At 46.2% G+C, this 14,955-nt stretch overlaps 1 protein-coding gene across 2 annotated transcripts in view; it reads right to left on the bottom strand.

Moving 5' to 3' along the window:
• Positions 1-614: 614 nt before the first annotated feature.
• LOC149344147 (uncharacterized) overlaps positions 615-14,955 on the bottom strand; it is a 37,403-nt gene continuing 23,062 nt past the window's right edge. The window contains exons 2-5 of one of the 2 annotated variants that reach the window (XM_089542558.1): positions 13,186-13,321; positions 11,798-11,937; positions 6,956-7,049; positions 615-1,676 (exon numbers count right to left, since the gene is read on the bottom strand). In XM_089542558.1, the coding sequence (XP_089398684.1) occupies positions 1,451-1,676; positions 6,956-7,049; positions 11,798-11,937; positions 13,186-13,321 (596 nt within the window). In that variant the 3' untranslated portion in view covers positions 615-1,450. The remainder of the gene's footprint in view (positions 1,677-6,955; positions 7,050-11,797; positions 11,938-13,185; positions 13,322-14,955) is intronic. The other variant, XM_089542559.1, reaches the window with a different exon arrangement.

The following is a 14,955-nucleotide window of genomic DNA, read 5'->3' as shown; positions in this document are numbered from 1 at the left end:
GACCATTTGCTCGGAAGGGCTCTGCCTTAATTTTAACATTGTTTTAACATTAATTGGAACACTTAACGTTGGACACTTACACATTGTTTACTTTGTTACTTACTTTGTATATTTATCGAATTTTCCCTCGTCTGAGGCGCACAGTGTATATTTGTATATTTACTGTGTTATTTACTGATAGATGTCCCCCTGTTCGTAGAGTGACGAAGGAAACATGCCGCACCTTTTTGTAATACTCTGTAACAGAAATAATGTAAAACCACTGATTTAGCTCCACGGAAGGTATCACAAGAATAGGTGCATTATACAAGGTGGTGGTGCTGCAGATAAGCACAACAGTGCTTAAGTGGTTCGACGATGCTTTGTGAGAAATTTGACAAAATAAAACCGTTATAATAATAATAAATAATATTGTTATTACTATTATTATTATTATTATCAGTCTCAACAATTACCAGCGGAATCTAAAATAAAATACGCGCCTAGCGGCCTAGTTTTAAATTCAAGCTTCAGCTATTAAGAGAACGGAAAAAATGATATGTATGGCACCAACAATGAGCAGTGTAAAAAATAATTCGTCTGCTTGTGCGATGAAAACAAGACACAACCACGAATGACAAGAACAGCTCGCTTTTTTATTTTGCTAAGGTATAATATTTGGATACCTGCTACAACAATGCAATTGTAAATGACACTTAACTACCGCAATATCATACATAAGTAAAATAAAAAAAACGTCAACTAGTAGTCAATGATCCCGCCTGTCATTGCACTTTACGTTCTTGTCAACCTTGCTGTTTTTGTCCGGCAAAGAGGGTAAAATGCCGAGAACAGTGTCAGAGAGGTGTGTACAGAAGTCAAAGGGTATGGGCATGAATGCGTACATTTGAACAGGAACACCACGAGCAATGCAGATTACTGTTATTGACGGCCACTGGCGTCGCATATTTTTGAAGATCTTGGTCGCTTGCTGCGTGCTTGTAGAGCTTTGTTCCAAGAATTCTAACTGAGGAAAGATTTAATGACATATCGTTGTTATTAATTGCAGCATCTCCTGATTTGGAAGGACTTCACGTAATGTCTTTGTAGGAAACATCAATGCATGGCGTCCAGAATTGACCAGATCTGCTGCATAATCCGAATTATGGACGAAAAATGACTCCTAATAGCATTTTCCGGAAAGGTTTTTGCCGTCATTGTACCCTCCGTTAACAAATACTGAAAACTGCGCATGAATTTTGTTGTCAGTAACTTTCGATTGTTTGAATTTTTGTCACTTGTTAGGAATGTACAGTCAAGATTATTGCACTCAAATTGAAAGGTGAACAAACATGGAGGATGTTCTTTGGATGGATCTTCTGCGCAGTTCGTCCTTCAAAGACCTGCGGCCCACAGAGCCATGCCCATGCGCCTTGAACCACGACTGCTTTTAAAGCGGTCACTGCAGGAGCTAAATAGTCAGGGCTAGTCTAGAGGAAAAAGTCAAGGCCACGACGATGGACAAGATGGCTGGAAAGCTGGAGCCAGCTTGCGCAGCTTTGTTGCCGGTATAGAGTGAATACACCTTAGTAAAGTAGGCGTCGACGAACTTTAGAGCTGGCTGGATGTCGACCCCTGCACACTCTTTCGCCTTGTTTCGAGCTTTTTCGACGCACGTGCGCAATGCAGTCTTCATTCTGTAACGGAGGAGAGCAAAAGCTCAATAAATTTGTGCATAACATCAGTGGTCAATGAGCAGCCTCCATAAAATTGGCATCTTCGCTCAGAACTCTCAACAAGAAATTTCAGGGCATGTTTTCGAAATAGCATAATGGCCTAGGCTGCATGTTTTCCGGGAATTCACTGGAACGAAAAACGCGTCTTCCAGTCACAAGGACTCCTGTAATTTTTACTATCGGATGTTTATACTGTAGGTAACTTTTCCCCGTTAAGAAACTGTTCGCAGTATAGACGGGTCCCGTGCTCTTCATATGGTAAGTTAATCCACATGTTCTCTTTGCGAAGCAGGCCCGAATCGTCCCAGCTTTGCTGATACGTGATCAGATTTCCTGCAAAGACGCTCGTTTGCTGTATGCTGTATGGCGTTTTCTCTATGGCCCTCGTGCGATAAAGCAAAAATGTGTTTGCAGTTCCAGAACTCATAGCCGCGATCCTTGATTTGTTTAGTTTGTTTTACGGGGTTTAACCTCCCAAAGCGACTAAGGCTATGAGAGACGCCGTAGTGGAGGGCTCCGGAAATTTAGACCAGCTGGGGTTCTTTAACGTGCACTGACATTGCACATTCAACCGATGCGGCCGGGATCGAAACCGCGTCTTTCGGGTCAGCAGCCGAGCACCATAACCACTGAGCCACCACGGCGGCGATCCTTGATTTGTTATTGAATGCTTACGTGCCGCAGAAATTTTCATGCCCTCTCTCGCTTTGGACACTTAGATTAAAGTGCAGCGTCCGCAGAGGATCCGCTACTGTTTTGCAGCTCGACATGCTCATAGCTCGTTCCTCAAAAATGTTGCATCGAGGCAGCCATCCTCGCAGTCCACCGCCGGGAACCGAAAAGAAAAATGGGAGATCTCAGCTACGAGCCCAATACCTCTCCCGCGCCACCCCACGCATGCCAGGCAGATCAGCGAGACGCATACATCATCACCACCACCATCATCATCATCATCATCAGCCTGACTACACCCACTGCAGGACAAAGGCCTCTCCCATGTCTCTACAATTAACCCTGTCCTTTGTCAGTTGCCGCCACTGTATACCCGCAAACTTCTTAATCTGATCCGCCCACCAAACTTTCTGCCGTCCCCTGCTACGTTTGCTTTCTCTTGGAATCCATTGCGTTACCCTTAAGAACCAGCGGTTATCTTGCCTTCGCATTATATGCCTTGCCCAAGCCCATTTATCCCTTTTGATTTCGACTAAGATGTCATTAACCCGTGTTTGTTCCCTCACCCACTCCGCCCTCTTCCGATCTCTTAACGTTACACCTACGCATACGGAGTATCTGCCATTGCGCTTCGAGCACGCCTAACCGTATGAACAGCTACCGGTGGAGCGTGGTGGAATCTACCACCAACCCTTTAACGGCGAGATTCATCATTAATCGGTGCAATCCATTTGCGGGTTAAGTGCCAACCTGTTAAAGAAAAGAATAGGACGAGACTGAAATTCCACCCTTAGGGTATGACGCGATATCTTTAATGGCTTCCTTCAGCGGCCTGGAGTGCTCTGCGTTTCAATTCGGAGACATGAACTCTTTCCGGCGCAGGCCCCAGCTCAGGGGAGGGGGGGGGGGGGACTTCCTATACCTTCCAGGACCTCGAATTACAGACGGTAGCGCCAACCTCTTCCAGTTAGCTTCATAGCGAATGGCGTACGAGCTATTTCCAAGACAACGGACGAGCGAAACACGCGGTCGCGGGGGGTATCCGCAATGCATCTGCTTCACGCGCGGACTGGTCCAAAATCGAACTCGTTAGGGGAGGTAGGCGGATGTATCATAGTCCACCTGCTGCGCGCAGCCGCGCGCCGCGCTTTGCTTGGGTACACCCCTAAGCACACCCTTTCTTTGATGTTGTGGCATGTTGAAATTGGTTGCGCTGCTGGTCAATAAGGCAACCGCAGTGCCTGGCCAATGTATGGAGAACAGAGAACGCATTTTAAGGCGACAGCTTTTTATGGCTCATACTCCTGGCCGAGGTCACGGCCGGTGTAACGCTGTCTTCCACGAATAACGCGGCAACTAATAAGGATTGGATAAAACGAATGGTAGCATGAGATAGAGGGACAAAATGCAACCCGACTGCAAGTTTGATGGCTGTAGAGCGAATACTTAATTAATTATAGCTAATTATAGCGAAAAAACAACAACGAAATGCGCCGATATAGCGAAGGTAACGGTGTGACGTAACATCCACCGGAAGTCGTGACAGCATTGTGAAAATTATCGCTGATTGGCCGAAAAAACGCCGGATATGTGTCAAATTAGATTGAAAAATGTGTAATTAGCGTAATTAGTACTTAAGATCACCGAAAGATGTATAATTTGAGTAAAAATTGCTCAAAAACGACCAAAACTGGATGATGATATCACATCAGACGAAAGGACGTCGAAGCAGTGTGGTCCGCCGCTAAGCAACAACTACTGACGCGCTGCGCATGACCAGCGTGACGTCACCGCTGCCTTCCGCCACGCTTCACTCCTCTGTCTTGAAATGAATACAAGCGCGGCAAATTCAAATCCGTGCAATGAGTCGCGAACGGCTTTCGCCTTCCCGCACTTAAGAGATATCTAAGGGCCTCCAACGAATTGTTTTTCATGGCTTTATTGAGACATCTATTCTTCCCGTTACTTTCTGCCTCAAAGAGATATTTCTAAAAATACACTATATTTCTACCTTACAGCATTCTGCGCAAATGCCGATAATGCATGTCGAGGCACCGGACGCGTGAAGTTTATCTAAAGCGGCGCAGCTGACATACATAATTTCGTACATCATTCACGCAATACAGGTTCGTGGATTCCTGCATGTTGTTCACGCAATACAAATGGATCAATCCGTGCAGAGAGAGTGCATGCAATTTAATGCACGCTTGATGTACCTTACAATCCATGATAATTGCAAAAAAAATTGTTTAGTAGTTATGTAAACGCGTGAAAGCAAGTCACTATTACGCAATGGCCTTCCATGTTGATATATGCGACACTAATAAAATTCAGTTAACATACAGTTGCGTAATCGGTCCCCACGATGTGCCGACTCTTTGCGAACAAAACCCGATGACTGCTGCGTTTACAGTAATGACTAAAACTTATTTCATGACCCACGATACCGAAATGAGCGGTGGCTCCCGAGAAAGCGAGCGCAGGTAGCGGTTCCCGTCGTATCCGCGCGGGTCTAGCTCCACTCTTCGCAGTTCCGCAGGTCACTAGCCCCCCCCCCCCCCCCCCCCCGCCAAAAAAAAAAAACGCCACTGTAGCTGCCGCAGCACCGACATCATTAACACATGAAAGAACACGGCACCAAAGTGTCTCTGACCGTCGCCTCAAAGCAGGCGACACTGCTCGAGATGACGCGACTGACGGAGTTCGCGAAACACGCAAATTATGCGAGGCCGTTGCAACGGCCTCGCGAGTTAGAAATTCAAAAAGGATGAAGACTGAGAGAGATAGCGCGCGACCATTTCTTCATTCGGAACTTTCTTGAGGTTAGATCTTGTTATTTACTACAGACGCTAGCGCCAACTTCTCCTTCAGTTACGTTCGCAATGGATGGTGCACGGAGTTACGCCTTCAGCGGAGTTTTCTCCAAATAGTCGGGACGGAAGTGGCTCGCGCTTTCCACTGCCTGCCCTAGAGCTGCAAGAGTAGGCCACATCTAGTGCGCCACCTCTTCACGCAACGGCGCTCCGCAATGCGTCTAAGTTCTGGCAGCCGTCTCATGCCACCGCCATTTCACCACACAGTTCCGCCACGCCAGTCGACCAATCCGGGATTTCTCACTCACGGCCAACATTGCGGCCAATACCGGGACGCCTGCGCTATGGCTTAATACTAGGTCATAAATATGGCCAGCTCGAAAGGTACATTCCACGGAGCGACATCCTGAGGTAAGCTGCGGGATTGTGACACCGGGGCGGGATTGTGATTGTCGGATTGTGACACCGGGGCATGAGGAATCTAGGGCCAGCTCTTGCTATTGATTCAGGAGTTAAAGCTCGTAGATTTGTCAAATTTAACGGCACAGCAATCTGGAAATGAATATTGATGGAATTGGCAGCAACTCAGGCATTAAAATCTATCCCTTTCAGGCGCCATGTTTTCCCCATAGAAAGCAAAATATTTTTTCGCCTTGATAGTACAACCATACCTCAAAGAATAAAATTTGTTAGTTTTCAAGCGCAAAATACCAGGGAGTAAAAATTTAAATAAATGCGCAAAATGTCGTACGATGTGTCACAGCGGATCCAAATGTTACTATATAAAGTACGAGGATTTGTCACGTAAACACATGAGGAATCATCGAAAAGCTTTCTGTTTTGGAGATGCACACTGCCACAAAAAATGAGAAATTATTCACTGCTGAATGTCGTACAAAGTGTCACAGCGGATTCAAATGTTGCAATATAAATGCAAGGGTTTTTCAGGTAAACACAGGAGAGATCGTCGAAAAGCGTTGTTTTGAAGATGCACACTGGCACAAAAAATAAGAAAATTAATGTTTTGCAGGTGGCAAAATCTTGCTAGGCAGAAATGACGGACGACGTGCTACCCACTTCACTGTTTTCTGAAATATTATTTACTGCTATCACTATATACTATAATAAAAAACAGCCTACGTTGGGCAAGAAGAGTGCTAAGAAAGATATCACATATAAGTGCAGCAAACTCTCGGATAAAAAATGTTTAATGAGTACACCGTGTTTGTACGAAGCGCCTAAAAGGAGTTTAACTGTAATGATACGGTGGTGGGCAAATTATTTTTCATTGCAGCTCGCCTGACTGTAGTTTCCGACGTAATGAAAGCGTTCAGTGCCCACACGAAGAATATATCTGCCAGTGAGGTCTGTCACTAAAGCTCTTCGGAGTAGATCTAGAAACTGGCTTCTACATTTAGTCTCCTAAGTTGAACGAAATTATCTAAAAAAACAATCCTCTCTCTGTTTTAAATTAAGAAACAAAAATGCGCTTTTTTAATTGGCTTCAATGAATTGTGTGTGACGAAAAGAAATTTGAATTTTGTTTTTGTGTTAAGTCGAGGCAACTCCTATTAACATCCTCAATGAAACACAAATTCTGATAGCCCAGCTGTCTGGCGACGGTCTGTGGTGGCACTGTTATTTGAATTCTATTGTTTAATAAATTCCTTCTTACTTCAGAAAAACTACCGCTGCGATACCAGGCGTTAATTAACCCTTCGCAAAGAAATAAGGCGAAAAAAAAGAAGGTCCTACTTCGATCCGTCCGCAATCCGGTCAAAAAGGAGGCGGCTTTCGGAGCAGTTCGCGAACGCTTCTAAACTCCAACACTCCTCGATAACAGCAAGCTCTGCAAAAAAATAAGCGACAGAGGTTATTCAGGCATGCATACATTTCAAGGACACACAAGGTTTTTTAATGAAGCGTAAGCCGAAGATTTTGCATGAGGAAAATGCCACGAGCATGCTTCGGAGGGTGTTGGGGAACAGGGGGAGGTGAGAATTAATTTGACCCTGGAACCCGTATGGAATGGTTGCTTTTTCTGCGCTTCGAAAGAAACGCATGATACGAGAGATATGCACTAAAGGTCAAGGAGATGAAGAATTAACCCACCCGCACACATGCAGGCATACCGTCTAGTCCAGTAACGCTTTGGTCATGCACACTAACGGCGACTTGTGACGTGAAGAAAATGCGGTGGCGCTGCTGCCGCCCGTTGGCGGCAACAGCTGGGGATGCGGCCGATAAGACAGCGGGATAACAAAATAACAAAAGCTTTGGAAGCAGTTTCCTCATTTCATGGCGGGCAATATCAGGTCGTTCCTTCATTAGCAAGAGGCCAGTACATTCTTGAATAGAATGCGAAATTATGGGAAGTCATTTCACACTGCAAGCATGTTTGAAACATCACAATATGGTCGTGAAGGAGTTACCCATAGTTGGGGTTAGTGGGTGGCAGCGAGACCACCGAAATCGATAAAAAAAAAATTGGCGGTTTACCATTGGTAAGTACGAAATACCGTGCGACAGCACAGTTTTAGCCGGTGTACACCACCGCCACGCACATGAAAGCGAGATACGTGAACGATACGTAAACACAAGGTAAACAGCGCGATACGTAAACACAACATGAGAGTTGTGTTTACGGCTCCTCATAAGCGTCACAAGCTTTGCAAGCTGATTAAGCCCTACTCCTCGGTCAAACAAACATGTGGCATCAAACACCAAACCGCGTACGTCGACTGTATTTATTGTATTGTTTACTGCATCCCTCTCGCTTGGGGTAAAACGTATGTTGAACAAAGAGGCTGTTGTCTCAACGACCGGCTACGCCAGCACAATAATAATGTTTTAGAAATTCGTCCGGAAGCAACCTAGGCATTCAGTGCAGTAATGCCGGAACTTTGCTTCATTGTTAAATTAGTGCTATATGTATGATCGGACATAGTCGTGATCAACTCACCCGAGAGATTATCGAAGCACAGAAAATAGCATTACTGGGGAGCACCTGTGTCAGCGCTCCATCCATTTCATTGTCACAAAAAGAACTCGCATTCTTCACTGTATCAACGTAATCTTGCACATGTCTTCTGGTTCTGTCAGTCTCGGCAGTCTCGGCAGCTACACTTTTTCATCGCGCACGTACAGTGTGTTCTGCCGTGTCATAGTAGCCTTTGACCACTGTATAAAGCACTTGCGGTTTCATGAAATAAGCAGTTCGAAGTAGCGCTCGGCCTTGTCGGTTCCTTCTTTGTCCGTGCTGTTTTAGCGCTTTCCAAAAATGTCAAGCTATTGTACAAAACTGATGGAAAATTCGGCAGCGCCGTCAGCTGCGCATTTTTGTACCAAGAGATGATTCCGTATGCTCTTAACGGAGAGTACCAGGATGGATACTGCCAGTTCGAACAGGTTATATCGCCTGCACATACAGCCAATTAAGGTTGCGGGAAGCCTTTTGGAGGAGTGTGGCCTCGTGTGCCGCGCGTTGTGCCCAAAAGGTGCATACCTAAACATCATCGAACGCGTTTTGGGCCATATGAAAGTCAACCTTTCCGAGCTCCCTTTGGACTTAGCCCCAACAGAGAAATTGTGGGGAGCGATACAAAAGGAGCAGCGGCGCCTTATGGAAAACACTGCTTTCAGTGGCTGTTTGCTCCTGTGCCTTTGAGGATGGAGAGCGTAATTCAGGCTGCCGGTGGCTGGCCGCGCTGCCAGAACACCCACTGCAAGAAAGCGCAAGTAAATACTGACGAGGTTGTGTTCTTTTTTCAGTGTTCTTAATGAAGTTTTCACACTGGCAGGCATCAATAAGATATTTTTCACCTCGCTGTTCCGTGCGCCTTCGCTTCGTTTCAGATGCTGATGGCGATACCGCGAAAAAGTAGTTAGTTAATTACTTGCAGTGCTTTGACGGCCGCCGCGGTGGCTCACTCGTTACGGCGCTCGGCTGCTGACCCGAAAGAGGCGGGTTGGATCCCGGCCGCGGTGGTCGAATTTCTATGGAGGCGAAGTTCTAGAAGCCCGTGTACTGTGCGATGCCAGTGCAAGTTAAAGAACCCCAAGTGGTCGAAATTTCCGGAGCCCTTCACTACGGCGTCCCTCATAGCCTGAGTCGCTTTGGGACGTTAAGTCCCCATAAACCATGAAACAAACTTGCAGTGCTTTCATTTCTTCCTCTCTCGAGGGTGGCCTGGATGGAGCGTATCTTGCTAGCGAAATCGAACTGCATGTGAAACGCTCCGTTGCGTGCTTTGGAACTTTCACTACCATCGGCATCTTGTGTCCATGTTCCACGGTCGCATGCGGGCGCGGCGGGCGGGATGAGCACGGGCGCGCATTGCGAAACTCTGCGGTAAATAGGCGTTATCATGTTCAGGGGGAGACGTAATGTTCCACCTTTGCAGAAATGCGCGCGACGGGGTTGCAGGCAGAATGCACAACGACCGAACCCTTTCCACTTATTTCTTGAAAGTGGTGCCGTGTATCGCCACAAAGAGGGTTTGAGGCTATTTGCGACGCGCTCCCTAGTCGCAGCGGGCGGCTTATGCCCCAGTGGGCCGCGTTTCTGCATCAAAGTTGTCAACGCCATCGCGTATTGCTTAGTGTCGTGTGTCTCTCTCAGCGTTGTCCACGCCTAGCGCATGCAGCGTACACCTCTCTGTCACTACCACCGCATAAGTCAGAGAGCGAACGCTAGTTTGACAGTAGTATTAGTTGATGAAAACAATGTGGAATGCACAGCGCGGGAGTATGTTGCAGTTTAACAAGACACGTGTTCGGCTGTGGAGATAGGAAACTGCGCTCGCGGAGTGGCCAACGAACTTTATCTGTTCGCACAACCGCAGGTTAGAATCGCAGTCGCGGATATTTCTTCGATTTATTTCTATTTCTTAATTTAACTTGGCAAAAACCCACAAACATCGCAAGATCCTTGAAAACCCACAGATATTGCAATATCTTCCTCGAGGTTTACCCAAGCATGATGCATGGTTCGACCAAATGCGAACTCGGTGGGCAAGGACTTCGGTTCGGTTTTGCATTCGCGTAGCAGCATATATGAAGAAATCAGTTTATTTCCTTTCCTAGAGCAAAAAATAAATAAATAAAACGCTTTTGTGACACTGTTGCGAAGCTTTGCTTGTTTTTCTGTGTTTGCAGTTTATCATGGCCGTAGCTCGGTTTTATCAATTCGCTCTGCACGCTAGAAGCGATCTGAGCGCTCTATGAAAATCAAGATCCCATTCAGCCGTTCCAGCCTGCTGCACGAATACAGGCACAGTAGTATTAATTAGCAATAGAGCGAATAAGAGAACTGAAAAGAGAGGACACACAGGACCAGCGCTGTTGCCTCTAAAAAAGGTATAACCAATTAGACTGTTTAGCTATAGTGTTGAGAATAGTAGTTGGTCTATATTGATAAGGCACCGCGTTCTGACCACAGAGGCCACTCGTCCGAAAATGAAGCTATTGTAAGCAAGAAAAAGACAAAAAAAAACGAAATACAGGTGCCACCCCGATCGGCTGATTTCGCAAGTACCTGAACTTTGTGCGTCAGCACCGATTCTGGAGTCATGATTCCCGAGGACAAGCTACACCTCAATTCACTTCAAAACGATGGCAACTTGTCATTTTCGGTAAGGATGACACACGCTCCAATCGACTGGCGTGAAGGTTTAAAAATCTATTTTTTTTTTGTCGCCAATAAATACGTATTTTACTGTTGAAGAAACCTCAACGTACCCAGAAAAAGCCAGATATCAAATATTTAGTGAGAGCAAGGATTGGATGGAGCAGCTGCCCTCAATGTACACTGTTTTCGTTGCTTGAAGCTGCTTACATCGAATCTTCTATCTCAGTTTTATATCGAGGCTGGTCAAGAACGACGGCTGTGCTGGCCCTCGTGACCAAACAGCGCAGTTGGTGTTATTGTCACAGCCGAGGTGCAGTACTGCGGGCTCAAATTCATACACACACACAAAAAAAACAACTCCCTACGGACAAAGGCCTCGGGCTGACCACACGCCGTCTACATCACGGAAGAATATTACTAGTGAATGTTTGTTTCGGATGTACCTTTCATATTGATTTTAATGCTCGAAGAGAACAGCAGTCGAATGAGAGACGTCCGTAAATATGCTGAAGCTAAAGTAAAAACTGTTTATTTCGGCAACTTATAAATTTTTCCGTCTACCACGGTTTCACATGTGCAGTGGCCAGCAAAGTTTTGCGAAATAAATGTACTCATCACAGATTTATTGTAGCCCTGCCTCAGAACCCAGTCGCCTGCTAATGACACCAGCGTAAAATGATACGCGTTTCCTCATACCTGCTGACAATTCTTATAGAGTTTGTACCGACATAGCCTTTTTTCCGCGCAGCCCCATCTGTTTCTCTGGTGACTTGATGTGGAAGCTCCGAAAGAAAACAAAACAGTTTACGCTTAGTGTGCAGCGTGCCTCTCACCGCTGAGGCGACAGATTACAACAGCAGGCAGAACATTTTCTTAGGCGCCTGCTTCATGGATTGCTGCATGTGATAAATACTTCTGTACGGCGCATTGAGAGCTTTTTGCGATAGAGGGAAGGAAGGGGTGCTCACCTATTAGAAGGGCTGCATTGTTGGCGCAGAGGGTATCACGTACAGCTGCCGCCGCGGCTTCTTCTAAAGCCAGCTCCTTCTTCATGTCGTCGGGACAGCGCGCTGTAACGTAGGTGTCAGTGCAGGACTGTGTCTTGGCTCTGAAAGTATTTACGGGAGTCACGAAAGAAGCCCTTTTGTGCCGGTTGTGCTAATGCGCGAACCATTCAAACCGCTGGCGCATCCAAACAACTCTCTGTACAAGTCAGTCAGTGCTTCCTACGTACGAAGGAGCCGGCGACAAGGTGACGTGGGAAACAGGGAGCCGATTTGGTGCTCACGTAACCGAAGGAATTACAGGGCAAGTTGTGCTTAGGGGAAATAGAGAGAGAGCCTGGTGTCGAGAAGAGAGTAGAAAACTTGCTCAGACTAGGGCGACGTGTCTGGTGCAGGACATTGCTCTTTGTTAAGCATTAAGGGACATTTTCGTCCAGCAGACGACTAGATGAGTTGGAAAATCCGCAAGTCAGCTTCTCTGCCTGGCAGAAAATTCTGCACCATGGCGGTATCCCTTTACCACCATAAGTTAGGATCAGCGCTGACATGTCGCCTGCGGTCAGATTCGTGTTGCGATGCAGAAGGAGCTGTGCAGGAAAGGAAGGGAGCTGGGTCTTTGTTCTCGTACTGTGTGGAATGCACTCCCCAGCCCTAGCGACCCCACACGGTCTCTTCAGATTCTGCCTTCTCCTATCTTTCTCCTCGCCTGAACAACAAACAATCCTCTCCCCATAGCTCGGTGACGAAGCGCCGTTTCCTCCTCTTTCCTGCCTAGGCTCTGCTGCATTGAAAAAATAAGTCTTTTCTCCCTCTCGGTACATTCTTCAGGTGTCCGCGCCCGAACCTCTGTGGCCCCTAAAGATCCCAGCACTGCACCAAATTATTGTCCCGTAGACAAGTTCCGGTACCATTGGTTACAAATTCTTTTCGCGGGGAAGCTTATCTATAGGCTTTGCAACTCGTATCTTGTAATGTTAAACGAACGATGGCCGTTGATACCAAAATGAAAACCACACGAAAAAATTAGAAAGTTATATATTATCTGCTAGTCAAATTACGAGTACCACGTAGTCATAAATGTATACTAATGCTTTACCTGTCATCTCCGCGGAGAAGACCCTCAGCTAAAGTTGTTAGGTATTTAAGCCATTCGGATGCGTTAAATTTGCTGCGGAATTAGATATTAGACGAGGGTTTTCATAAGACAAGGATTTGTAGAAAAGAGAAAGCAGCGGCGCTCACTGTGCCAAGTCTAGGTGATGGGAGCTGGCCCAAAATATCGTAGTAGGGTACAGAGCGCTGCCACTTTAATGACGTGACGATTGCGGAGAATTTTTAGGGAATGGACGTACCTGCAGAAGATGGCGATGGCGGTGTCAGGGTCATTGTGTCGTTCAACTTCTTCAGCAAGCGCTTCCATGTTTATTTCGAAGCATGCTCTCACTTTATCCACCTGGCACCCGTCGAATGGCTGCGCGACAGCGGCACCTGCGAAAGTTGTTGAACGGCAGAAATTTTGGGGCCTAAAGACTTCACCTTCATTCTGATTGGAACTGATTAATGCTCAGTTGGGTGTAGGTGTATGAATACTACTTTTCGATAAAACCAAGCCCATAAATTTGTCGTTATTTTTAATAACCAAGAAGTTACTTCACGCAGGTGACTGATGACGTCGTTCTGGCAGGCTTGACGATTTAGAGGGCTCTCCCACAGCTGCAGCATTCATCAATTAGTTGCCTTCAATGTGGGACTTGCGGTATAACAGAGCGTTTCACGTCCGCCGATATGGTCGAGAGTGGCGCTGGTGAACACTCGGAGAGTTAGAATACGCTCAACGCAAAGAGACTCAAAAGTAGCCGTTTGGACGCCCGTCGCAGTTGCTCACTTGGTAGAGAACCAGCCACGAAATACGGGCGTCGTGGCTTCGGTTCTCAGCGACGGTAGCTGGTTATAATTTCTTCCGATCTTTATCAAAGTGTGTCCGAAATAAAAAATGGTTGCACCTCTAATTTTGTCGAAAATCAGCAACACAAAACAGGCCAAACCACGATGCTGTCCTCGGCTTCAACGACTGTTGGATTGATTTTAAAATACTGAATTGTGGGAGAAATGGAATACAGTACAAATGAAGGCATGACTGTATCGTGTCCCTTGCACAGTTTTTTATGTTTCAAAATCTTATTATACAACCCAATCACGAATCTCATGTTCCTTGACTGTTGGCTTCCTTTAAGTGTGGAGCGTGAAATTAAGGGGAAAGGTTGTCGATTGAGCTGCCTAAAAAGAATGTAAAATAGTTTTGCCCGGCCCGCAAGAGAAGGAAAGAGAGAAATTATGCACTCAGAACAAACGCAGAGACGGCAACCAATAAATGAATGCACGGCCTTGTATGCAAGGCATACTTCCACTGAATGCATGTTGGAATGAAACTAGACACTTTAGAAACTAACTGATTTATCTCATTGTTGATGACAGTAGATTGTTCTGTTAACTCAACTTCGTTTATTGCAAGAAACAGGAAACTTTTAAACTGTTTGTTAGGAGGGCAGCAAGAGCTCGAAAAATTACACGCTCATCGTAGAAGCGCCCTTCTCTTTCTGCTCTTTTCTATTGCTCCACAAGACGGAGCAGCTCTCTCTTTACCTTTGGCCCCTCTCCCTTGGGTTGCCAGGGTCCCGTCGGCCTGGGGTGCACCTGGCGCTCGAGGTGCACGTGCCATTATCGAACCACTAATTGACTCTGGTGATACAGTGATACATTTGAGGGAGCGGCTGCGCGTTCTGGACATTTGTGCCCCCGATAACACCCAGTGCAATGTTCACCTTTGTGATTTCCCAAAGGAAGAGCAGAGAATATAACTACCAGGAAATAAGAACTTTCGTGGCTTCTGTGTGACGAAAACCAAATTATACACCTGCCCTTAACAAAATCTAAGAGTAAACAGCAGCCGCAACATTGTGCAGTTTACCATATTCAATGCCTTGACGAACAAAAATAATTAGCATACGCATTTTGGCCACATTACGACACTCAGGTGTTGGTTAGCAGGGGAGCACAAGAGCGGAAACCACTATATGTGCTCACTATATGAGCACATATAGTGAGCAGAGGCAACTATTTGC

This window comes from Amblyomma mixtum, chromosome 5 (assembly GCF_055824585.1).
Source record: "Amblyomma mixtum isolate Tamu chromosome 5, ASM5582458v1, whole genome shotgun sequence".
Lineage (NCBI taxonomy): Eukaryota > Metazoa > Arthropoda > Arachnida > Ixodida > Ixodidae > Amblyomma > Amblyomma mixtum.
The sequence above is the reverse complement of the archived record's forward strand: the minus strand, read 5'-3'. Positions and strand labels throughout refer to the sequence as shown.